The sequence below is a fragment of the Balaenoptera musculus genome, chromosome 14 (assembly GCF_009873245.2).
Source record: "Balaenoptera musculus isolate JJ_BM4_2016_0621 chromosome 14, mBalMus1.pri.v3, whole genome shotgun sequence".
In the NCBI taxonomy this organism is placed as follows: Eukaryota; Metazoa; Chordata; class Mammalia; order Artiodactyla; family Balaenopteridae; genus Balaenoptera; species Balaenoptera musculus.
The window spans coordinates 42,821,701-42,848,545 of NC_045798.1; the positions used below are offsets into that span (position 1 = coordinate 42,821,701).

The 26,845-nt window shown below is 36.5% G+C and overlaps 1 protein-coding gene across 5 annotated transcripts in view; it reads right to left on the minus strand.

Annotated features, from left to right (window-relative positions):
- The window catches only part of SS18 (SS18 subunit of BAF chromatin remodeling complex), a 76,355-nt gene that overhangs the window by 24,844 nt on the left and 24,666 nt on the right, over positions 1-26,845 (minus strand). For all 5 annotated transcript variants that reach the window (XM_036823004.1, XM_036823005.1, XM_036823001.1 and 2 more), the window contains exons 4-5: positions 13,874-14,027; positions 9,545-9,766 (exon numbers count right to left, since the gene is read on the minus strand). In XM_036823004.1, the coding sequence (XP_036678899.1) occupies positions 9,545-9,766; positions 13,874-14,027 (376 nt within the window). The remainder of the gene's footprint in view (positions 1-9,544; positions 9,767-13,873; positions 14,028-26,845) is intronic.

Genomic DNA, 26,845 nt, shown 5'->3' on the forward strand with positions numbered 1-26,845 from the left:
AATAAATTAATTTAAAAAAATAAGGTTTAAATAATCTGTGAAGAATTTAGAACTACATAATTTTAAAAATTCTATATACATATAAATATATACATACATGCATATATATTCATATCTTGAGATGCAAACCAGTACACTAAAACTCTGTAAATCATGCCATTAATCTATGAATTGTTTTAAGTGAAGGTTAAAAATGACAGCTAACAGTTAATGAGCACTTATTACGGGCCAAGCATTAAGCTAAGAGCTTTTTTTTTTTCTTGTTGCGGAGCACGGGCTCTAGGTGCGCAGGCTTCAGTAGTTGTGGCACATGGGCTCAGTAGTTGTGGCTCACGGGCTCTAGAGCGCAGGCTCAGTAGTTGTGGCGCACGGGCTTAGCTGCTCCGCGGCATGTGGGATCTTCCCGGACCAGGGCTCGAACCCGTGTCCCCTGCACTGGCAGGCGGATTCTTAACCACTGCACCACCAGGGAAGCCCAAGTTAAGAGCTTTATGTCTATTATTTATCCTCCTCAAACCCTATGAAACATGTAGTATTGTTATCAACTTCACTTTACAAGTAAGAAAACTTAAGGCATACAAGCATTAAGAACCTTACCTAAAGTTGCATAGCTAGGAAACGGTGGTGAGAACTCTAAAGCCATGCTCTTAACCATTATGTGTATCTCTTCTTCGAAGTCAAATCATACTTCTCCCATGTAATATCTCCCAGGAAAACAGTTCTATGTAACATCATCACTCTAATAATAAAATCCTAGAATACAAGAAGTTTCTTCACTTCATCTATTATCTCTGTTATAGTGACCACGAAACCACGTAGATAATACCTACTCCAAGCCTATTTTCTTGTCCATATTTCATCATCTACTGCTCACATTTTACTACTTGTTCCTTAACCATTCAGTCTCAAACTAAACCACTTACAGCTCTCATTTGAATGTATTACTAATGGTTTATTTGCAAGAAAAAAAATCCCTGTATTCCAGTAAATTCAATTAGCTCACCCACCTATTAAATAGCCACTTAAAGCGAATAGGATTCTTTACTTACCAAAAACGTACATCTGTCCTCATCAAGAGTTTTAAGCAGTTCACAATAAGACATTTAGATATAACACCAAGGATAAAAGAACATGAGCCAAGTAACTAAGAAAATCCCAGCAGCTTAGTAAAGTCACTGTTAACTAGTACAAACTTAGCTGAATTTCCTAGAAACCAATGAAGAATTAGAACCATGATAGATTTTATCTAGTAAAAAGAACAGTTCATTAAGAGATACAAACTTTTCATAACATGAAGTTTTTAGAGAAATCTCATGAAAGTATTAAAAAGTACTGAAACATAATAGTATCAATCAATAACTTTTGTTATTGTTAGTTTCTTCAGTAGCACAGACCATCCTTACATGTACTTCCTTACAGTAATTATTTCTTAAGGCTCTGATTTTCAACTGTGGGTGATTTTGTCCCCAGGGGACATTCAGTAAAGTTTGGAGCCATTTTTGGTTGTCGCAAGTGGTGTAGGGGGTTGCTACTGTCACCTAGTGGGTACAGGACAGAAATACTGCTAAATATCTCACGATGCACAGGACAGGCCCCGACAACAAAGAATTATGCGGCTCAAAATGTCAATAGCGCTGAGTTAAGAAGTCCTGGATTCTCAAGGGCATAATCCTAAATCACAGGCATCTCTACAAACTAGTCTGAGAATTAGATTATGTATTCAGTTTTCTGGTGATTGAAAATTGGAAAAGGGATGTGTCGTGGCTTAATAAATCCAGCAAAGTAAAAAGCTAGGCAATTTCTTAGCCAACTTCTCTTAATAGTTTCAACTATACTATACAATAATATTAATTTGAAAACAAAGTCACTGTTAAACATCTATTGTAGACTGAAAGGCATTCCAAAAGCTCTAGATTTATGGGACACAAGTGACAATCTGTTGTGAAAGTAAGGTCCTATCTTGTCCAAGTAGAAAGCCATGGAGATGGGCTATATTAGAACATATAGCTTTGTGTCACTTAGCATGAAAGCTGAAAAGTTATGAACCATCAGGTACAGAAGAAATGATCCTGCCTAGAAAAAACTTCTGAGGGAATGGACTGTAAATAAGTATGAACTTGGAATGTTTGTAAAATGTAATTTCTAAAATTTACCCCTAGAGATTCTGATTTAGCAGGTGTGGGGTGGAGCAGACAAATCTTGTTTTAACAATTACCCCAGATGATTCCGATCCCGGTAGTCTTAGGATCACACATTGAGCCAGAGGTGTAATGGAAAAAAAGTAACCAATTGTCCCCTTTTACCATAAAAGCAGCCAGATTATAGTTCATGCAAAATGGTTAAACTGGATTAGAACTGCATCCCATAAGGGCACCTAGGATGTTAGCTATAAAATGAATCCCAAGGAGTAAATGTTACAAATACGTCAAAACCCAGTGAATGATACACTTAAGATTGGTGCACTTCATTGCGTGTAAATATTACCTAAAGAAAAAACTATTAAAAGAAAAAAGAAAAATTTTTAAACGTTGAGCTCTAACGATACGCAGACTAAAGTATTCATGGGTAAAGTGTACTAATAATCTGCGAGTTACTCTGAAATGCATTTTGAAAAAGAAGATGCTATTAATGGATGAGTAGATGGATGGGCAGATAGACAGTTAAAAAATAATTCAACTAGAAAACGGGCAAAAGACACGAAGAGACATTTCACTGAAGAGGATATAGAGATGGCAAATAAGCACATGAAAAGATGTTCAGTATCAGCAGCCATTGGGGAGATGCAAATTAGGACCACAAGGAGATGCAGTCTACTACACATGTTTAGAACAGCCAAGATAAAAAAGAAAAAAACTGACAATACCAAATGCTGGCAAGGACTTGGAGAAAGCAGATCTCTCACACATTGCTGGTGGGATGGTAAAATGGTAGTTACTTTGGTGATCACTTTGGCAGTTTCTAAAAAAACTGAATATATAACTTATCATATGACCCAGCAATAGCACTCCTGGTTATTTATCCCAGAGAAATGAAAACTAATGTCCAAACAAAAACATTATCATGTACACGACTGTTCAGAGCATCTTTATTTGTAAAAGCCAAAAACTGGAAACTGAAATGTCCCTCAATAGATGAATGGTTAAACAAACTGTGGTACAGCCATAACAGGGAATACTACTCAGCAACAAAAAGGAATGAACAACTGATACATGCAACAAGTTGAATAAATATTAATCATGCTGAGTAAAAAAAGCCAATCTCAAAAGGCTGCACACTGCATGATACCATTTATGTAGCATTCTGAAAATGACAAAATAATAGAAATGGAGAGAAGAGCAACAGTGGTTGCCAGGGCTTAAAGATGACTGCAAGGAGGATACACAGGATCTCTCTGTATTACCTCTGCAACTTCCCGTAAACCTATAATTATTTCAAAATAAAAAATATTTAAAAATGAGTCATGATGAAACTAAGTTTATAATCTGTTGAACAGAAATTCATCTGGATTCTGTCTCCCAAACCTGAAAGGTTTTGGTATAACTGACAATCATCTGTTTTCTCTGACAGTACCTGACAGGTTCCTTCTTTGGTTCATTCGTGGAATGACAGCCAATGGATGACAATACAACAGACAAGGATGCTAGTTCTCTAATTTGTTACAGCAGTGGGAAATCTAGCTAATCTATCAGTTAACAAATAGGATAAAACAGTGAACAAAACATGACACAGTTCCTGAATTCACAGAACTTGAAGAGTCTAGGGAAAAATAATTAAACAGATATTTACAAATAATTATGTAATTACAGGTACTCAAACTGTTGCTACAAAGAGCCTAAGTACAGGTTACTTACTATCCATAAGTGGACTGTACCCTGTCTGTGGAGTAATGTAAAACTTACAGTGCAAGATTATACAGGTGATTTTATTTTATGCTCTATGCTTCTCCTTCTTTTCCAAATTTTTCATATTAAATATTTTATAACCAGAAAAATGTCATTCAGTGGGGGAAAGATTACAATCTTGAAAAACCCATCCAATATAGGAATAATGATCAAATGTTTAAACAAAGCATCTAGTCTGAACTACAATGTAATGGTTGTGTATACCTAAACTGTAACAAAAAGAAACTTGCGATATTACCAATGTTGATTTACCAATTTTAACAGTGAAGAAAGATGAGTGTATGCACAATTCTTACTCATTCAAATCCACTATGGAGGTACACATGATATTTCTATGGAATAAAATATTTGAAATAATTCTTTCATTTGTAGATATTCTATGTTGTACTTGAAATTCAGTATAATATCACAGTGCTTTTTTATATTGAAGATTTACTCAATTTATTAAACTGAGGATTCCTAAAGCTCCTGAACCTGGTTGGCGGGAGCTTTGGATCATGCCCAGAGGGACCAGAGACTGGAGACTGAGATAGACACCGTGAGCAATCAATCAATGAATCAATCAATCAAATCTACATAATGGAGCCCCAATATAAACTCTGAACATTGAGGGAGGCTCGGGTGAATTCCCCTGGTTAGCAATACTCTGTGTGTACTGTCACACACTGGACCAGGAGAGCAAAGCATCCTGATTGCATGGGGAAAGAAACTCTGCATTCATATGTCTTCTGGATTTTTCCCTTGGCTGATGTTAATCTGTATCCTTTCACTGTAATAAATCATAACTCTAAGTATAACAACTTTTAGTGAGTTCTGTGAGTCTTTCCAGCAAATCACTGAACTTGAGAGTAGTTTTGGGAACTCTAGACTTGTAACTGCTGTCAGATATGAAGCCAATCTTGGGGACTGTTCCCTGTAACTCTGCAGTTGGCTAGACTCAGAGGTGATGGAAGTCCAGGGGACTTTGACCTCAATCTCCTCCCAGCAGCTCAAATACATTGCTCCTGCAATTGTCCCTTTCCTCACTCTCTTGCAGCATCAATTCCCCTCTCTCCAATGGATCATTCCTGTCAGTATACAAACATGATTTAGTATCTTCCCATCTTTAGTTCGAAAAGATGCTAGCTCCAAATTGTCATGATGTAACTGATGATTTGGAACTAGCGTCTTTTCTATAGCTTGGTAAATTGGCATATTCCTTTTTAAGTACAGACCAACTTCCAGGGCTTCCCTGGTGGCGCAGTGGTTAAGAATCCAACTGCCAATGCAGGGGACAAGGGTTCAATCCCTGGTCCAGGAAGATCCCGCATGCTGCAGAACATCTAAGCCCGTGCACCACAACTACTGAGCCTGCACTCTAGAGCCCATGAGCCACAACTACTGAGCCCGCGTGCTGCAACTACTGAAGGCCACGCGCCTAGAGCCTGTGCTCCGTAACCAGAGAAGCCACCGCAATGAGAAGCCTGTGCACCACAACGAAGAGTAGCCCCTGCCCACTGCAACTAGAGAAAGCCCACATGCAGCAACGAAGACCCAACGCAGCCAAAAATAAATAAATTTTAAAAAAAGAGTACAGATCAACTTCCAACGTTTTATCCTTTGTGCTTTCAATGTTATGAAATGTCTCCAAGACTTTCCTTAATACAAAATATTTTGCTAGTCTCGCTTTCTCTGGGACATCTTCGTTCTTTCATCACAGCCAGTTTCCTCATTTACATCAGCAAGTTCACCTTCACTGAGGACCTGCAATGCAGATCTAGAGTCTCTCAAATGGCAGCAGTGTCAACATTCCCAAGGTCAGCAATTCCTTCTGTAATTCTACTTACAAAGGACTTGGATTTATTTCCCACAGTATTACTTTTCATTTCTTTGTTAGACTTTTATCTTTGTTGGCCAAGGCCCTCTTTGAATTATCTATTTTTATAAAATAACATGTATCTCTGGGAGCCAAGGAAGCAACACAACTCCATGCTGTGCTGTTATGTGCATGATATGATGGATGCATAGTGATCAATCACTGACAGAATCTGAAAGTGACGTGAATGGTCATCGATCATGATACTCATAAATACAGTGATTTGTGGACTGAGGAGACAGCAGCCAAGTCTGTGCTTTATGCAACTACTCACGGTTAATACACCATGGTAAGTGAACTCTGAACCATGTTGTTCGGCGACAGGTGTTATTTAACTAAATTGTGGTAACAGAAGTTCATGCATATCAGAACTTCGCAACAGCAGGCCTGCCTGTATTTCCAAAGGATGTGTTTCCTCATGCACGGAATGAGGATAACAGTAGCTACTAACCCAAAGATGTGTACAGCTCTGATCAGATAATAAACCACTGTATAATAAGAGTAAATATAACAGTCCTGGCTATGGTAATACATACTTTCTGCCCTTCATATTTACAATAATAAAGGTACTGAAAGAAAAATTTCCCACTACTCTAATGCCAAGCCTCTAGATCAGATCATTATCACTTGCAACTTATTAGCTAAATGAATCAAAACTTTCTTAATACTATTCAAACAAAATTAAAGCCAGAAATAAATTAGATCTTATGGTTAAAAAAGACAATAGCCAATAAACTGATCTCGAGTTTTTATTACAAAAAAAAAAAACACCTTGTTTTTTCTAACTGATTTTATGTAAACTATACAATTACCGAATTAGGATTTTTAAATGCCATCATCTCACTTAATCTTACTTAAAGAAATTGAGTAAGTTAGTCAAAGATCCCACACATGGTAATCTATGGGGCCAAGACTTGGATCCAAGTCTGAAGAATTATATACCATACCTGGAACTTGTGAAATACATGCTTTAACACAAATACAACAATTTGTGAAAATCCTTATATTTGAATATGGAATAAGTAAGTAAAATGGTGTTAAATGTGGAAAGCTATAATCACTAATGCCTGGGAATGAAAACTATGCTGATTCTATCAAATGCTAACTGTTGGTCCAGAAAGCCTTACTATTCCAATTTGACTTTTAAAGAAACATCTTTAAGGCACTAACTCTGTCTTTCCGGGTTATCATATAACATCTGGTTTCAATTCCTATTCACTGAAGAGACAGATTTGTCAGGTTTTGTTCTAGGCACCAGAACAAAACAGTGTGAACAAAAGAGGCAAACTTCTCCCTTTGTGGAGCTTTTTGAATTCCAGTGGAGCTGACGCTCTCTCTACATGAGTGAGTAGATCCAGTACGTAAGAAGGCAGTGATTCACTCTGAACACAGGTCTTACTCCTTAAGTTCAAAGTGATCATCACTGAACTTTATCTGGATAACAGAGAAAATAACACGGAAAGTTTGTTGGATTGACTATTTACAACATTTTCCTAGCAATTTAAGAAAGAAATTAACATTAAAAACTTGGGGCTTCTCTGGTGGCACAGTGGTTGAGAATCTGCCTGCTAATGCAGGGGACACGGGTTCGAGCCCTGGTCTGGGAAGATCCCACATGCCGCGGAGCAACTAGGCCCGTGAGCCACAACTACTGAGCCTGCGCGTCTGGAGCCTGTGCTCCGCAACAAGAGAGGCCGCGATAGTGAGAGGCCCGTGCACCGCGATGAAGAGTGGCCCCCCGCTTGCCATAACTAGAGAAAGCCCTCGCACAGAAATGAAGACACAACACAGCCATAAATAAATAAAATAAATAAATAAACCTCTAAGTTAAAAAAAAAAAAAACTTGCTAAACCTTTCACCTAAAAGCAGTAGTCCTCATAAGAGAACTGACAGGGAAATATTCTGCTAAAATAATAAACCTAAATGCTGAATTAAAAAATATTTCAGTTTTCTCACTGCATAGATATGTATAAAACCACAACTAAAAGTAGGCACCAATTACAATGCCACTGTCATATAAACTCATTTTTCTTTTAAAGCTAAAAAAATAGTAACTGTTGAAATTTTTATAATGACCATATAATCAGTAAATTTAATAGGGCCAACTTTTTGTGCAGCTTTTTGAAATGACATGTTTTGTGTGGTAGGTCTACATGTTTTTATTATATTAGCCTTTGCATTAATATGTTTTTTTTTTTTTAATTTTTCACATAGGGAATACAGTCAATAATATTTAACAATTTTGTTCAATGACAGTTGGTAACAGGACTTATTGTGGTGATCATTTCATAATGTGTGAAAATATCGAATCATGATGTTGTACACCTGAAACTAATATTGTATGTTAATTATAACTCAATAAAAGAAAAATAATTTTAGTTAAAAAAAAAATAGAAAGAATAGTTGGTCCCTATGTTTTGAACAAAAAATTCCTATAAACACTTCAAGTCCTTTCTCCAAAAACAGTTAACTATTTTCTACATACACACTGCTGCATGCATTATTTTTTCTTCTTCAGATCTTATGATGTCTTATCAAACCACACTGCAGCAACATCCATTTTTGCGCACATCCTACCTTTCCTTAACTACAGTTTCTAAGAAGTGTACCATAACTATGGCGGTTGCTGTAAAGAATCACTATCAATTTTTCTGCTTTTTCCTGGTAACCAAACTGTACAGAGAAACATCTGAACCCCCTTCTGATCTAGCACTGACTGGATCTTGCTGTTGTTTTGAACCTTTAATTGATAGAATAAAAAAAAAAAGAAAATACTCCACCATGGGCACTGAACAACTTTTGCGGGGAAAAATGGAGCAAGTGCCAGTTTTGTGAAGCTGCATTCATTGACAATTTGTTCTATTATCTCCCTTTGTTTCCGGTGTATTTTATCTAAATTACAGAAAATATCTGTATTAATATTTTAAAATTACAATATATTATTTCATCAAAAATCATGATCAACAGATTAACATTAACTTCCTTTTTCTGGGTGTACTTTGGTGATGCGTTTTTCATAAGCAAAATCTAGAAAATTTTATTGCAAATACATTTAATTCTTAAGACTCTTAACCTCACCACACTTCATAATTGAAATAGCTTTAGGCTGGCAACAGGCCAAATGTTTTCCCAGGCAATTAGCAGAACAGAGCGCCACTTACTGGTTTTTAGTTATTATTCACAAGAATACTTAAAAGAGAAACATGATAACAATTTGATTCTCTGAGACTGGTAATAAACTTTAATAGACTTCACACCGCTCTAAGAATATAAGAATACAGCAGCACCTCCACTGAACATTCTAATAACAAATTATGTTAAAATTACCTTTAATGCTGAAACACAGCATCAGAAAACATTAAATCAAGGGAAATTCATAGAAATTAATATATTCTTCACAAGTAAAATGAACCACAGAACAGATGTTTTTTAAGGAGTGTACTTATAAAGATAAAATTATATTTTCTCAGTTTTCTAGCTCTAACCAAATGTTTGGTTATTCATTGATTAGCTTAAAAATCCAAAAATATAAAATCTCAAATAAACTGTCCAAAAGACATAAAAATAAATAAGCTTAAAAAGCTAAATTGAGCATCTTAATTTCTAAATGTAAAAGGAAAAAATTATTTTAAGCTGGTTTCGAACTTGATGTTCCTTTTCTATGGGTATGATCGTTCCTCACTTCAAACTTGTAATTTTGCAAATCAGCTAACATTCTGAAAAAATTGTTTGATTTTCGAAGGCTAATGGAGCATCCTACTCAAGAATTTTATAAAGCTTACTTACCTTGGTTTGGTTGAATATTCATATTTGGTCTGGGGCCATAGTTTCCCATCGGCTGCCCTTGACTCATGGTCATCTGGTTCTGTACCGGCATGCTCTGGGACGATGGCACGGAATGGCTGTAACCTCCCATGGACCCGTGGCTACTTGAAGGCATATTCATGGAACTGTTTGTCATATTCAGTTGATTGGGTCCAGGTCCCTGCATAGGCATATGGTTAGGCCCTTTGAAGAAAAGTGATCAGAACCAAAATATGAAAGTTAAACAGATGATCTATACAAAAGTGCCTTAAAAAGCTTATTTATTTTTTTTGCATTAATGTAACAATAGCACAAACAGTAACTTGAGTATTTAATCAGTAGCAAACAAAGTGAATGCTTTACACGAATGACAGCAAATACTGTGAGGTGGACATTATTATCATTTTACAGATTAAGAAACTGTTGCTTTTGAAAAGCCAGGAACATTCTGGAAAAAAAAAAAGAGTAATGAAGGAGGACTTGCTTTATAAGAGACAAAAACATATAAAGCTGAATTAGAAGTATGTAGTATTAACACATAAATGAACTGATTAACCGATCAATAAACCTAGAGCACAGTCTGAAAGTGACCGAAATGCATCATTTGGTAAATGACAATGGTGCTGACATTAAGTATCAGTGAGCAAAAGAAAAAATAATTCAATAAATGATGTTTAACAACTGAGTAGATATCTGGAAAAATACAGGTTAGGTCCCGACCACATTCCTTCTACCAAAACTAAGTCCAGATGAATAAAAAAATTAAACATTAAAAAAGAAGAAAAAGCAAAGAAATCATTACAGAGTATTTCAAAACGGAGAATTTTAAAAATAATCTTGGACTGTAAGGGCCTTTTTAAGTATGCCAAAAAACCCAGAACCATAAAAGAGTTATAAAGTAGAGTACATAAAAATAAAACATTTGCACATGACCAATAAAACAAAATTAAGTAATAAAAAGATAAACTGGGAAAAAATTATTTACAAGAACTATCACAGACCAAACTACTTACTTAACATATAAAGCAAGTAAAAGACCACCAGCAGTAAAAGGGCCAAGAATATGAATGATCACTTCACATGAAAACTACAAAAGGGGTCATAAAACATGAGAAAATTGCTTGCTTTATTTAATATAATAAAAAGGCAAATTAAAACTATGAGATCCATTTTTCACCTTTTAGATTTGCAAAGATCAAAAGTTTTGTTCCAATTATATTATGAAGAAAGAAGCACTTTCATACTTCGTTGAGAGAATATAAATGTATAAATAAGTACTATTTTTATGTAGACCAATATGGCAATAACTACCATATTTTAAAATGAATATACCTTTAGGGCTTCCCTGGTGGCGCAGTGCAGGGGAAGTGGTGCTAATACAGGGGACACGGGTTCGAGCCCTGGTCCAGGAAGATCCCACATGCTGCGGAGGAACTAAGCCCATGCACCACAACTACTGAGCCTGCATGCCACAACTACTGAGCCCGCATGTCATAACTACTGAGCCCGCATGTCATAACTACTGAAGCCCACGCGCCTAAAGCCCGTGCTCCGCAACAAGAGAAGCCACCGCAATGAGAAGCCCGCACACCAAAACAAAGAGTAGCCCCCCGAAACTAAAGTAAGCCCACATGCAGCAACAAGGACCCAACGCAGCCATAAATAAATAAATGAATGAATGAATGAATGAATGAGTGAATAAAAATAAAATGCATATACCTTTAACCTAGCAATTTCAGTTCTAGGAACTTATCCTATAAACATACACGTTTTTGTGTGTGCACGTATATGGATGCAAAATTGTAAGTTTATCTGTTTACTTATTTATTTATATTTTACAGAGTCACAAGAGCATAGTTTTTAACACCAAAAGACTAGAAATAACCTATATTTCTGTCAGAAGGGAACTGTCCAAATAAATTAGAGGCATCCATAAAAAAGAATGTAATGCAGTCATCAAAAGGAATGAGGCAGCTCTTTATATACTGAGTGGTCTCCAAAATATATGTTTATATACTCATGGTCTCCAAGAGAAACCTTTAAGAGGTAAAAAAATGATATATAGTAATATCTACTGTATGCTACCATTTGTGTTTTCAAAAAAAGAATAAGAAGAAAGAAAATAGAATGTATACATGCATATGTTTTTCAAGGATAACTGGATACCAATGCCTGTCTGGAGCAAAGAGTCTGGGTAGGTAGGGGCTGTATGCCTTTTTGTACCTTTTTATTTTTATTAGATATGTATTATCTAATTTTTTTTAAAAGGAACCTAAGACTACGAGGATATACGACCAAGATCAAACAGCATATAAGAAGCACTACAACTTACATTATAAAATATTAAAAACAAAACTAAAATCGGAAATTAAAAGCCTAGTTACAAATTTGTGTGCGTAAAAAGGTTGGCTAGGGCTTCCCTGGTGGCACAGTGGTTGAGAATCTGCCTGCCAATGCAGGGGACACGGGTTCGAGCCCTGGTCTGGGAAGATCCCACATGCCGCGGAGCAACTAGGCCCGTGAGCCACAATTACTGAGCCTGCGCGTCTGGAGCCTGTGCTCCGCAACAGGAGAGGCCGCGACAGTGAGAGGCCCGCGCACTGCGATGAAGAGCGGCCCCCACTTGCCGCAACTGGAGAAAGCCCTCGCACAGAAACGAAGACCCAACAAAGCCATAAATAAAAATTTAAAAAAAAAAAAAAAAAAGGTTGGCTAAATGCTATACAAAACTTATTAAATAAAGACAATATAAGTAACTGGACTTCCAATTTCTCCTACACCTAACTGTAAACGCTCTAACTATAAATTGCTTTAGAAGCTCTACGGTATTCTGGACAATCTAGGTCGTAAGTGGTTGAAAATCTCTGGCTCATAGAAAGTATATCTTACTCCAGACGGCCTTACACAAAAACGAAAATGTCACGTTAACAATAATTATATTGCTGCTCGCTTGCTTCCTCAGCCTTAGGCTTGAATGTTATCTGGAGAAGTTGAGTCAAAATCCTAATTAAAGGTACCACCATAAAAAGTCACAAAACTCCTCTAACTTGCTAACCTGCATTAGCACTACCCCACCAGTTTTAAAAGCAATGTGTCCTAATGAGCTAGATGTGGATTAAGCAAGAAGTTTGCTTCTGACCACAACCAGACAAGTAGTTACCTCTTTATTCCTACCTCCACATGGTGGAGGGCCACTGGGCCATGACCATGGAAGCCTTGGCAGGAAAGAGAAGGTTGCCACCAAGACACCACAGCCCTCCTGCATGACCCATCACACATCAATCTCCTGTAAGCCAGGCTATCTGGCCTCTTTTGCTCTGTGCTCTCTTTTGCTTCATTTTTTACACCCACAGTCCCTGGACACCAATGCTACCAACCAACATAATCAGTTAAGACAACACTATCCTAAGGATGCTAATATTACTAATTTTAAAAATAAATTGCTCTGTTATTTTAATTTACTCTCTTTATTGCTATTTGGTTAATACTTTCTTTTTGTTAATGAAAACAACCTTTGTCTTTAGAAAGTAAAAATATGCCCCACCAAGAATTATAGGTATGGGTGTGACTGATGTTACAAAAACAAAATAGCTTAAAGACAGTGATACTTTTCAGATTAAAAATTCAAACCAGCAAAAGGTAACTAAATAAGCATCCAATGGTCTGAAAGATATTTTAAGTGGCTCTAAACTTAAAATGGATAAATAGTAAATGGTTCATTATATAAGAAAGCTGACACTTTTCAGCTTTTAATTTTGCTTCAGTATCAATTTCCATATTTCTATTATACTATAAACATATGTATTCATAAAAATGCATACTCAGTTTCAAAAGACCAATGAGGAAAGACTAAGTACATGCGCACTTTAGAGCCTGTTTTGTTTTTTCTCCCCATGTGTCTTTTCCAGCAATACTGTTTCTGAGACCAATAAATTTTTAAGTAAATACAAAACTCAGAGAAATGGTACACATTTTTATAAACAGACCTTAATTCTTAAGCCATGGTGCAATGCCTTTTTTCCCCCAAAAGCTTCTGAAGCCAGCTGTATTGCATAGTTTCAGACAGACTAAATTTAGCCAGTTCTGTTCATCAGAGGAATGCTGTGTGTCAGCTACATCAAAGCCCAAGGGCAGCCTGATAAACACTGAATACAGGTCACGTAGCTCTGTAGCTAACAAACTCTAAGAGAGCTTGGACTCGGGGGCATTCAAAGCAGTTTTGTCATCAACAATCTAGTATCCCTTGAGCCCCCACGTCGTTTCAGTTGCTAAGCAACTCCGGTGTTAATGTCTTAGAGGAGAAAAACTTACCAGGCATCTGGCCGTTCATCTGGTTCTGCATGTGTGGTGCAGGAGGACCCCCAGCTACCATTCCATCTGAAGGCATGTTGTGTGAGCGTGGAGGTGGGGGAGGGCCGCTCTGATTCATCCCTCCAGGACCCATAGGCATATTCTGTGTGGGTGGCTGAAAGAAGACAGTTTAGTAAAACAAGAAAAACAGTCAGACTAATATACTAAAGATGCATATGGTATAACAGTTGCCTATACTATTCAGTTGAATAGGGACAAAAACACAAATGCATTTCAACTTATTCTAATGCATTTTAATCATGGACTTATCAACATCATATTTAATATGCTCCAAAGACTTCACAAGATCATTAGCATGAATATGTCATCCGACCACCTTAGACCATAAGAACACCACGATTCAAGTATATTCTACGTTACAGTGAAAATTAAAAATTATAACATTCTATACAAAAAGAATTCTTATTTATATATAAGGATTTCTAATGTGCCCACTATTGTTTAAATTATGTTTTAAAAATCAAGTCTCCTTTCATTATTAATATATTTGGATATATTTACTGTTAATGATGAATTTTACCTGAAAAGATATAGTAACAAAAGACTAAGGACCAGAAGCTTCAAAATGTGATATATTTTATACTGTTTGAGGAGGGGGAGTGGTTTTGGAGGGGGAACGTTTTAAACTGCAAAGACTCAGCTCAGCCCAACATTTTTGTGCCGACTACTCCTATGGATTGGAAACATTACTGATGGCCTCCAAGGGTACAGAGACAGCTGCCTCAAAAGGATGCCTTTGGCAAATTTCCTAATGAAAGTGTGAAAAAAATCACTGACTAACCTTGAGAGTTCACAAAAGGGCGAAAGGAAAAACACAGATACAAGGTGCTCTATAACACCTGGCTCCCTTCTTGGGAAATTTGGGTAGAGAAAGCACACAGTTAGTTTCTTTCCAAACCCCAGTTTTTTAATCCTGCAAGAGGATAGGGAAGTATTGTTCTTTACAAATCTATTTCTGCCTTCTTTCTCTACTTGTCTACGTTTTAAACATAATGTCCATTCCTAGAACTTCAGTCATTCTCTTCCTCCAATATGTTTACTGTGTCTGTACCACCCAGATTTTGCAAACACAATCCTCCCCGGCATACTTACCAGATATACATTGTTCTTTAGACATCACAGTAAACACTCAAATCTCCAACCACCTAATAACCACTAACATTTACAAAATGAACCAAGTACTACTCTAATAGCACTCGTGCCAAGCTCATAATTTCTTCACTACTAAATCCAATCCAATAATTGCTCATTAAATATTTTCTCTTCAATTCTTATCTTAAATTCTTCATCCAATTTGTATTCTTTAAACACTTTGTTCCGTTTTCAAAAAACTTACTAAATATCAACTTAGTGTCACATATCTCACTTTAAATCATCCTTTATCATCCTTCAATATGGCTGACTTGGCTCTCTTGCTTGAAAATAAAATTCCTTTCTCCTACATCCCTGTCCAGATTTTCTCTTGAAAATTCATGCTCTCACTCTCAATAGGTATCAGTTTTTCATTTTCTTGTGATTCAATTCATGAAACATCAGTATGCGTGGTTCCCATCATAATAGAATAGCTTGTACCAAACCAACCCTCTTGCTAATAAAAGTTATAAAATCTAGACAAATGTAGAAACCATTTGAAGGCACTGAAGAGTAATGTACACAGAGAGGAACAAGAGGGGATACAACTCTTGAAAGAAGGGAAAAACAGAAAATCAGCCCCATAATCAACTCGGCTTTTCCTTTACTTTGCTGTATAACAGGAAAGTAGAGTCCAAGTAGAAAGTGGCAGTCCTACTAGACTGAGAGAAGGCAGAGTTTTTGGCTAATAGAGAGCTGGAAACTAAAGAACCAAGTTCCAGAGAGGAAGAAACACAAAGAGGGGTAAATTCAAGAAAACTAGCAGAAAACAGCAGTTAGGAGGCAAAAGAGCTGAGAAGAGATTTCAGCTTCTGCCCAGTTCAAGGGAGACAAAGATTGGAGTGTAGGCCCCACCAAATCAGAAGGGCCTTTATAAACAATTCAGTCTCTCTGTTGAGACTTCAAAAAAGCCTCTCTGGGGCTTCCCTGGTGGCGCAGTGGTTGAGAATCTGTCTGCCAATGCAGGGGACACGGGTTCAAGCCCTGGTCTGGGAAAATCCCACATGCTGCGGAGCAACTAAGCCCGTGCACCACAGCTACTGAGCCTGCGCTCTAGAGCCCGTGAGCCACAACTACTGAGCCTGCGCGTCTGGAGCCTGTGCTCCACAACAAGAGAGGCCACGACAGTGAGAGGCCCGCGCACCACGATGAAGAGTGGCCCCTACTTGCCACAGCTAGAGAAAGCCCTCGCACAGAAACGAAGACCCAACACAGCCAAAAATAAATAAGTAAATAAAATTAAAAAAAAAAAAAAGCCTCTCCTTGGACTAAGGTCAAAATTGAAATAGATCAGCCCTAACAAGTCTATTAAGTCCTCAATTAAAAGTTACAAGGCATTCTAAAAAAATAAGAATAAATGGCCAACACCCATTAGGATGGCTATAATAATTAAAAAAAAAAAAAAACTACAGAAAGTAACATGTTGGCAAGAATGCAGAGAAAAAACTCTCGTACATGCTGATGGGATTGTAAAAGGGTGCAACCATTGTGGAGAACGCTTTAGCAGTTTCTCAAAGAGTTAAACATAGAGTTATCATATGACCTAGCAATTCCACTCCTGGTACAGACCCAAGAGAACTGAAGACATACATTCACACAAAACTTACACGTGACTGTTCACAGCAGCACTATTCATAATAGCCAAACAGTAGAAAAACATCTAAATGTCCTTCAGCTGATGAACGGATAAACAAAATGTCGTAAATATCCACACAATGCAATATTATTCAGCCACAAAATGGAATGAAGTACTGATACACACTACAACATGGCTAAATCTTGAAAACACTATGCTAAGTGAAGAAGTCAGACTCAAAAGGCCATACACTGTATGATTCCATTTATATGAACTGTCCAGAATAGGCAAAGCCGGAGAGACAGAAAGTAGACTGATCAGTCTTTGCCAGGGGACAGGCAGAGTGGAGAACTGGGGCTGACTGTCAATGGTCATGGGTTTTCTTTTTTGGGGTGATGGTGTCCTAGAATTAGATAATGGCGATGGCTGCATAGCACTGTGAATATACTAACACCCACTGAATTGTATACAGGGATTCCTCATGTTACTGTGCTTCACAGATACCATGTTTTTCTACAAATCAGAGGCCTGTGGCAACCCTGTGCAGAACAAGTGCATCGGCACCATTTTTCCAACCGCATCTGCTCATTTCGTGTCTTTGTGCCACATTTTGGTAATTTTCACAATACTTCAAACTTTTTCATGATTATTATATATGTTATGGTGGTCTGTGAGCAGCACTCTTTAATGTTACTACTGCAAAAAGATTATGACTCACTGAAGGTTCAGATTATGGTTAGCATTTTTTAGCAATAAAATATTTTTTAATTAAGGTATGTACATTGATTTTTAGACACAGTGCTACTGCATACTTCATAGACTACAGTACAGTCTAAACGTAACTTTTATACGCTCTGGGAAACTGAAAAATGTCTGTGACTAGCTTTATTGCCATATTCACTGTACTGTGGTGGTCTGGAACTGAATCCACAATATCTCTGAGGGGTGCCTGTACTCTAAAAGGTTAAAATGATGAACCTTATGTTATGTGAGTTTCATCTCCATTAAAAAAAAAAAAAAAAAAGAATAGATGGACAACAAATAGAAATAATAGAAAACAGGAGAAGACACATAGGTCATTCACATTTTAGAGTTATCTGAGAGACTTTAAAAATGACTGATTGATATATTCAAGGCAAAAACCAAACAGGACAAATGGAGAATTTCAGCAAAGCCTAGAATTCTTAAGTCAAAGGGAGCAACAAACGTATAGAAAATATGACACATCAGAAAGATACAAAGGAGAGAAAATATGAACAGAAAGTGTGAAGACATGTATGTCATGGTGAAAAGGCCTAAAACACATCTAACTGGAGTTACAAAAGTAGAAGAGAGGGAATTCCCTGGAGGTCCAGAGGTTAGGACTCCATGCTCTCACTGCCAAGGGCATGGGATTGATACCTGGTCGGGGAACTAAAATCCCACAAGCCATGCAGTGCGGCCAAAAAAAGAAAAAAAATGTAGAGAAGAGAAAATAACACATAAGCAATAAGAATACTGCTCAAGAATTTTCCAAAGCTAACAAAAGACATGAGTCTCTAGCAAACGTATGAAGCGCTACAAACCTCAGCAGGATATGAAGAAAACCATGGCTAGATACTTCAGAGTCAAAGTCCTAAAAACCAAAGTCAAAGTGAAAATCTTAAAAGTAGCCAGGGAAAATAAGACACATTACCTTCAGGTGAATGGCAATTAGACTAAAAACCTATTTTTTATCAGAAACAATGGAAATAGAATATTTAAAAAATGACATCTTTAAAGTGCTAAGACAGAAAAAGAAAATAATCAACAACCAACCTAGAATTCTATACTAAGAGAAAATAACCTCCAAACACAAAAATGAAACAAAAATAGTTTCAGACGAACAAAAGCTAAGATAACCTGTAACAAGTGAAGAGAATTCATCCAGCTAAATGAAAATGGCACAGAACTAGAGGGATTAATAAGAATGGAAAGGTAATATGTAGATAAATAAAAACATTAACATTTAAAATAATAGTGGGACTTTCCTGGTGGCACAGTGATTAAGAATCCACCTGCCAGTGCAGGGGACATGGATTCGAGCCCTGGTCTGGGAAGAACCCACATGCCGTGGAGCAACTAAGCCCATGCGCCACAACTACTGAGCCTGCGCTCTAGAGCCCGTGAGCCACAACTACTGAGCCCATGTGCCACAACTACTGAAGCCCGTGCGCCGAGAGCCTGTGCTCCGCAACAAGAGAAGCTACCGCAATGAGAAGCACGCACACGGCAACAAAGAGTAGCCCCCGCTCGCCACAACTAGAGAAAGCCCACGTGCAGCAACAAAGACCCAACGCAGCCAAAAATTAATTAATTAATTAAATAATTAAGTAATAGTAACAATGAATAGTATAGTTTAAACATATGTAGAAGTATAAAATATGACAAGACTAACATAAAGGACAGCAGAATACATGAAGTTATATTGTTGCAAATTTCTTGTATTTTTCAGCAACTGTTAGAAGTACAAATTTAGAGCAGAAACTAATAAACCAAGGATGCATATTGTAATCTGTTAGGCAACTACTTAAAAATGCATATGCACATATAAAAAATATATAACTAAAAAACTAGTAGAGAGGAACAAATAATGCTTGATTAATTCAAAGAAGGACCAGAAAGAGACAAATAGGAAACTAGTATCAGGTTGATAGATGGAAAGCCTACTATATCATGTTCAACGTTAAATGTATATAGACCCCTCATTTCAATAAAATAACAGAATTTTTAAATTTTTAAAATGCTCAACTATATTCTGTTCACAAGAGATCCACTTTAAACTTAAGGACACATATGTGTTAAAAGAAAAAGAATACTATGTAAACACTAATCAAAAGTATGGTGATGTCACTATATATTAGATAGTTGACTTAAATCAAGAAATATTACTGGGGGAATACCCTGGCAGTCCAGTTAGGACTCTGTGCTTCCACTGCAGGGGGCACAGGTTCAATCCCTGGTCCCTGGTTGGGGAACTAAGATCCCACAAGCCATGTGGTATGACCAAATAAACAAATAAATAAAATAAAAAGAAATACTACTAGAAATACTAAAGGGATAGTTTATTATAATAAAATGATCAATTCAACAGAAATGTAACAATCATAAATTTGCATACAACTCATAATTGCAGTTTCAAAATCTATAACATAAAAGGAAAAATGGAATAATCCATAATAATGGTTGGAGATTTTAATATACTCCTTCTAGTAACTGACAGAACAAGGAGACCAAAAAAACAACAAACAAATGGAAAAAAAACCCCTGAGAATATGAAAGATTTGACATCATTATTAACAACTCAATGTAATTAACATGCATAGACTACTATATGCAACAATTGCATAATACACATTCTTCTCAAGTACTCAAGGAATATAGACCAAACTAGGTCATATACAGGACCACAGAGCAAGTCAACAAATAACAAATGACTGAAATCTTATGCTGTATGTTTTGAGCACAATGAAATTAAACTAGAAATGAATAACAGAAAACCAATAACCTGTTAGTTAATGAAGAAATAACAATGGAAATTAGAAAATACGTTTAACTGAATGGTAATGAAAATGCAACATCAAAATTTGTGAGACGCAGCTACAGCTATGCTAAAAGGAAAATTTATAGCTTTAAAAATGCATATTTAAAATTCATTTTTAAGAAAAGTTGAAAAATTAATGATATAAGCTTCTACCTGCAGTAGCTAGGAAAAGACATCAGTCAAACCCAAAGTAGTATAATGAGGGAAATAAAATAGACAAGTACTCAATGAACCATATGCAATCTTCCAGAGAACACAAAAATGCAGAACAATTCCCAATCCTTAATGAGGTCACCAAAACTCTGACACCAAAACCTCACAATGACATTACAAGAAAGAAATTTACAGGCCGATATTTCTCATGAACAGACGCAAAAATCCTAAACAAAATTTTGCAAATCAAATACAGGCTGTATTAAAAGATGATGCATTATATAACCAACGGAATTTATTCCAGGAGTGCAGGCTGATTTAACTTTTGGAAATTAATCATTGTAACTCACCAAATTACCAAAATAAAATTCATATAATCATCTCAATAAAGGAAAATTAGCTGATAAAATTCAACACCCACTAAAGACTTTAAAAAATTAATAGGAGCATCCTTAATCTAACAAGTCTAGCTTACAAAAAAAATGTATACTCAATATCATCTTACTGATGAAATACTGGACTTTCAGGAAAGAAAACAAGAATTCAGGAACAAGACAAGAATATCCATTAACACCAAGTCTATTCAACAAAATAAATAAACCAATAAACAAATCAGTAGTATAAAAAATATATAAAGTAGGAAAAAAATAAGAAGGAATAAAAGATTGGAAAAGACATATAATTATTATTCAAAGATGACATGACTGAATGCATAGAAAACCCCAAGAAAATCTGTAACAAACTATGAGAATTACTAAGGTAACTAGAGACAAGGTCAATATATAAAAATCAACTGTATTTCTATATATTGCCAATAAACTAGAAAATTAAAATTTAAAAAATGATACCATGTATAACAGCATCCAAAAAAACTGAATAGCTAGGAACAAATCTAGCAAGAGATGTGCAATACTTCTACACTGCGACATTGTTGAGAGAAATTAAGGAGTTTACTAAACAGAGGGATATGCCATCTTCATTGACTGGAAGACTAAATATTGTGGAGGTATCAGTTTCTCCAATGTTGACTTAGAGATTCCATGTAATCTCAATCAAAATCCCAACAGGCATTCTGTAGAAATTAACAAGCTGACTGTAAAATTTATATGGAAATACAAAAGACAACATAGCCAGGACACTCGAAGAACAACACTACCTGCTGTTATAATTAAGATATTGGTTGGTGCAAGGACAGATAAACAGACCAATAGTATAAAAAGACCAACAGAATAGAGTTGAGGAACAGTGTAACACATACAGTCACCTTACAACAAAACGACATATTCAATGGGTAAAAACTGATCTTTCCAATAAATGGTACTGGATAAGTTGAATATCATATGAACAAAAATGAACCCTGACTCCTAGCTCAGATCATAAACAAATTTAATTTGCAATGAATCATGGATAGACAAACTTTTAGAAGAATGCATAGGCATATCTTCATGACCCTGATACAAGAAAATATTTCTTAAACAAGATACAGAAAAGAAATAAAAAAGATTGATAAATTGGATTTCATTTAAATTAAAAACTCTGTTCATCCAAAGACATCATAAAGAGAATAAAAAAGCAACTTTCGAACTGGAGGAAGGTATCTGCAATATATATAGCCAATAAAAGATTTGTATCTAGAATAAAGAACCCCTACAAATCATTTTAAAAAAAGAAAACCCAATGGAAAATGGGCAAAGAACAGGCATCAGAAAACTTTTCTGGAATGGCAGCATTGTTCTATATCCTGATTGTAGTGGTGGTTACATGGATTTGTCAAAATTCATCCATCTATACAATTTAAATCAATGAATTTTATTCTCTGTAAATTATACCTCAAATGTCATTTCCTCAAGGAAGACCACCAGAATCATCAGCCCCGATTATCTGCTCCCTTAGTCCTAGATGCCCTTCCTTCACAGCATTTACAATTGGCACTTAAAATGTTTGTGTAATTAATTAATGTCTGCCGACCACACTATATGTTAACTCTGTTAGGACTGAGTCCATAATTATATTTGCCTATCACTGTAGCCCCCAATCATCTAGTGTCAAATATGGTACTCAATAAGGATTTGTTAAATGAAAAAATGATTTTAAAATACAGCATTTCAAAATTAAATCAGGGGCCAGTATCTTTGTGGTAATTTTCATGTTTTTTAATTGTCAAAATTGCCTATTCTACCTCCACATCTCCATCTGGAAGTCTATCAGACATCTCAACTTAAAATCTACAACACTGACTCCCTGATATCTCTGCCTCAGCCTCAACTCCCTTTACCCAACAGTATCAGCTGATGGCAATTTCATCCTTCCAGTTGCTCTGAAAACCATGGGGTCATCTTTGACACTTCTCTTCTTCCTACACTCTGCCCCCTATGTCCAATTTTCAACATATCCTTTGAGCTCTACCTTTAACATATACTCACAGTTTGACCACTTCTACCACTACCTCTTCTGCTACCACCCTGCTACCAGCCACCATCACCTCTCTCATGTTGATTACTGCAAGGGCCTCCTTACTCGATTTCCTGCTCCGACCCACACTTCTCCATAGAAAATTCTCCACACAGTAAGCAGAATGAGCTTATTAAAATATACCAATTCACTCTTCGGCTCAAAATCCTCCAAGGGCTTCCGATTTCAGAGTGAAAAAGTCCTTACAATAGCCTACACAATAGGTTCTGTTCATACAAACTCCTTATTCTGTCCCAGCCACAACAGCCTTCATGTTGTTCCTTCAACAAGCCAGGCACAGTTTCACTTCAGGAGCTTTCCACTGCTTCTTTCCTCTGCCTAAAACACTCTTCCTCAAGTCTTAGCTCAGATGTCACCTTCTCAAAGAGGTCTACCCTGACCACTCTATTTCATATTACAAATTCCATCCCCGGCCTCCAGTATTCCCAATACACCTCTCTCTCTATTTGTTTTCCTTTTCCTTAGCTCTTTCCATTGTCCAACAGACTACATGATTTAATTATTTGTTATGCCTGCCTCATTTGCTAGAATATAAAACCCAAGAGAGCAGGAATATTTGTGTTTTGCTCACTGATGTTTCAAAAACTAACTATTGCCTGACACACAGTAGGCACTTAATACTTAGTAAATAAATGAGGAAACCATCAAATTTAAATGGTTTACTATAAAACTAAAAATAATTCTGACTATAAAATTATCTTCAATATTTCTTTAGAATATAAAAACACTGAAAAATACAAATTTTAGTTTAACAATTCTTCATCTGTTTAACTATCATTAGTATAGCTGTCATTAAAATAGTTCCCCGGGGCTTCCCTGGTGGCGCAGTGGTTGAGAGTCTGCCTGCCAATGCAGGGGACATGGGTTCGAGCCCTGGTCTGGGAAGATCCCACATGCCGCGGAGCAACTAGGCCCGTGAGCCACAACTACTGAGCCTGCGCGTCTGGAGCCTGTGCTCCATAACAAGAGAGGCCGCGATAGTGAGAGGCCCGCGCACCGCGATGAAGAGTGGCCCCCGCTTGCCACAACTAGAGAAAGCCCTCGCACAGAAACGAAGACCCAACACAGCCAAAAATTAATTAATTAATTAATTAATTAAAAAAAAAAAGTTCCCCAAAGGAGGCACTAAAGTGACATGTAGAAATAGGAGATTTAAAAATAAATTATTCAAAACAGGCTATACATATTTTATATATATAGATACATATACACAGATAAAATACTTCCAAAAGTTGATAAAGAGATGATCCCTATACACACAAAAGACTCTTGATTAGTCAACCAAGACTGGATCCAAAAGCCCCATCTGTATCATATTTGCCTTACTTCCTAGTTCTAAAATCAGTGTCCCCAGAATGAATTTTACACATATCTGAAACAGTTTAGGAAGGTCTCCTCGATTCCTCATTCGTGCCTACAAGAAATTTCAGGATGCCACCATGGGTAGCCTTGAATTTATGCTGCCTTTCGACCTCACCAACTGATTTCTTTAATTTAACAATCTCATAAATTGTCATATGGCACCTTGTTCCAAAAAAGATAGCTAATATTCAGTCCTATTGTAAAATGTGATCAGTTTAACTTTCATAACCAATAATATCTCCCAGTTATTTTCACAGCATGCTGATTCTCCAAATGTCCTAAAGGCTTAGGCCCCAGAATGACTGACCTACTAACAATACTCTCCCCAGTTTTAGTACTAGGTTCTCCACTAAATTCAACTTTATGAAACAGCAAACATTCCTACCATTACAAATCCAACATTACACTTTGTCTCAGCTCTGAAAAACCAAGTCTTCCGGACCCTGATGATGTTAACTACTAAACAATCACTCCAGAGCCATATAATCTAAAGAACACAAAGTAAATGTCTTTTTCTTCACAGACCAGAAGATTTCTCTAGAGTATTCTTTCAAAAGAAAAGAAAAGAATAAATAATCTACTCCTGAAACACTGGGAGACAGGACTCTAAGCCTTTCTTAAAGTTGTAATAATACCACCCATTAAGAAATATATATTTGGCTTGGGACTTCCCTGGTGGCGCAGTGCCAATGCAGGGGACACGGGTTCAAGCCCTGGACCGGGAAGATCCCACATGCTGCGGAGCAACTAAGCCCGTGAGCCACAACTACTGAGCCTGCGCTCTAGAGCCCGCAAGCCACAACTACCGAAGCCTGCGCACCTAGAGCTCGTGCTCCGCAACAAGAGAAGCCACTGCAAGGAGAAGCCCGCACACCGCAACGGAGAGCAACCCCTGCTCACCGCAACTAGAGAAGAAAGCCTGTGCGCAGCAATGAAGACCCAGCACAACCAAAACTAATAAATAAATAAATACATTAAAAAAAAAAAAAGAAGAAATATATATTTGCTTGATCTTGGATTTTTTAAATATTATTTTTGTATCTATACCAGTCTGGCTAAATTACAAAAATAATGTGTAATCATTATAAAAATAGAAACAATACACACGGGAACCATTGCTAAAAGCTTGGTATGCACATCTCCAGAATCTTTTTCAAAATTCATATATATAAACATATATTTAGTTTTTAAAAGTAGGGTCACACTATCCTGTTATTAATTCTACTGTAGGTATTATTCTATATCAGTATATAATTCAATCTCATGCAAAAGTACAGAACTCAACTGAATAAGATATAACAGTTTTTAACCCATCCTCACTACTGACAGTTTTTCCTTGTATTGTTTTATTATTTTGCCAATAAAAATAATGCTTAAACAACTTTGTACAAATACTTTTCTGTACTTATTCTGTGCAAATAAGAGTAAATTACTTAATTTCCAACATTTAGGTTCTTTACTTTCTTAGCTACATGGCAAACAAATTCTGTTCTTTATAGAGGTGAGCTAGATACATCATTTTCAATTAATGACAAAGGGACAACCTTTAGGTTCTCTAGTACATTTATAAGCTTCATTCACTAATATAGTTCTGCAAGAAAATTACACACATATTTGTATTTCTCGCAGTAAGATATATCCAATTTCTTTACATATTTGGACTCAGTTAGACAGTCTTCTGAATTTTATATATGCTATCCAGCAAATAGTTAACATGATTTTTCCTAGGATTCTAAAAAGACAAGATAGGCAACAATGTTGGCAAAATGCTCCCTATAATACATTAATGTAGAGAAATGTGCCCCCATAAATCAATTCTCTATGAAATACAGGGTTACCTCCTTTATGAAACCTTCCTTAATCCTCAACAGCAGAACTAATTACTTCTATGTTTCAAATGTACTTTAAATATACATAATTCTAAAATAGCATATAAGTATACTATAGAATTACTATCTGTTGTCTTTAATATCATTTATAGAACTTTTTGGCCTATAAAATACACATACGCATTTTAAAAGACCATTTCACCTGTAGTCTTGCTTCTGTTTTTAATACCAAAATGTCTTAATTAGACACCTTTTATTTTGCAGCACTTTATTAGGTAGAAGAGAAAGAAGACAGCTGTGGCTGGTGAAGGAAAGGGGAGTAGTCTGAGATGATCACTATGTTTCTGACTAAAAGAACTCAGTGTTTATACTACTCACTTGAGATAGGAAATAGCAAAATGGCTGTGCACTTTTTTTTCCTTTTAACAGCAGGGAACAGAGGTGGAACTGAGACGGATGACTTTTGCCTACATTGTGTGGAGAGGCCTGTAAAATATCCAAACTGGTTGTGTCAAGTGGAAGCTAGATTCATGGGGCACACTTGGGCAAGAAGATACATATTTGGGAGCCAAGAATATGGAGGGGAACATCAAGTCAAGAATATAAAAACCCAGGAGTATGGGTGAAATCTCCCAGGAAGGGTGTGTATAGTAAAAAGTTGTTCAAGTACAGATCATCAACATTTGATAGGCAGGTGAAAGATAGGGAGCTGAGCAGCTAGAAAGGTAAAAAAGAAAACTATCACAGAAGTTAAAGAATACAAGTTTCAACATTATCACACTGACCAAATAAATATGATCATGTTCATCAAACACTTAAAACAGTCT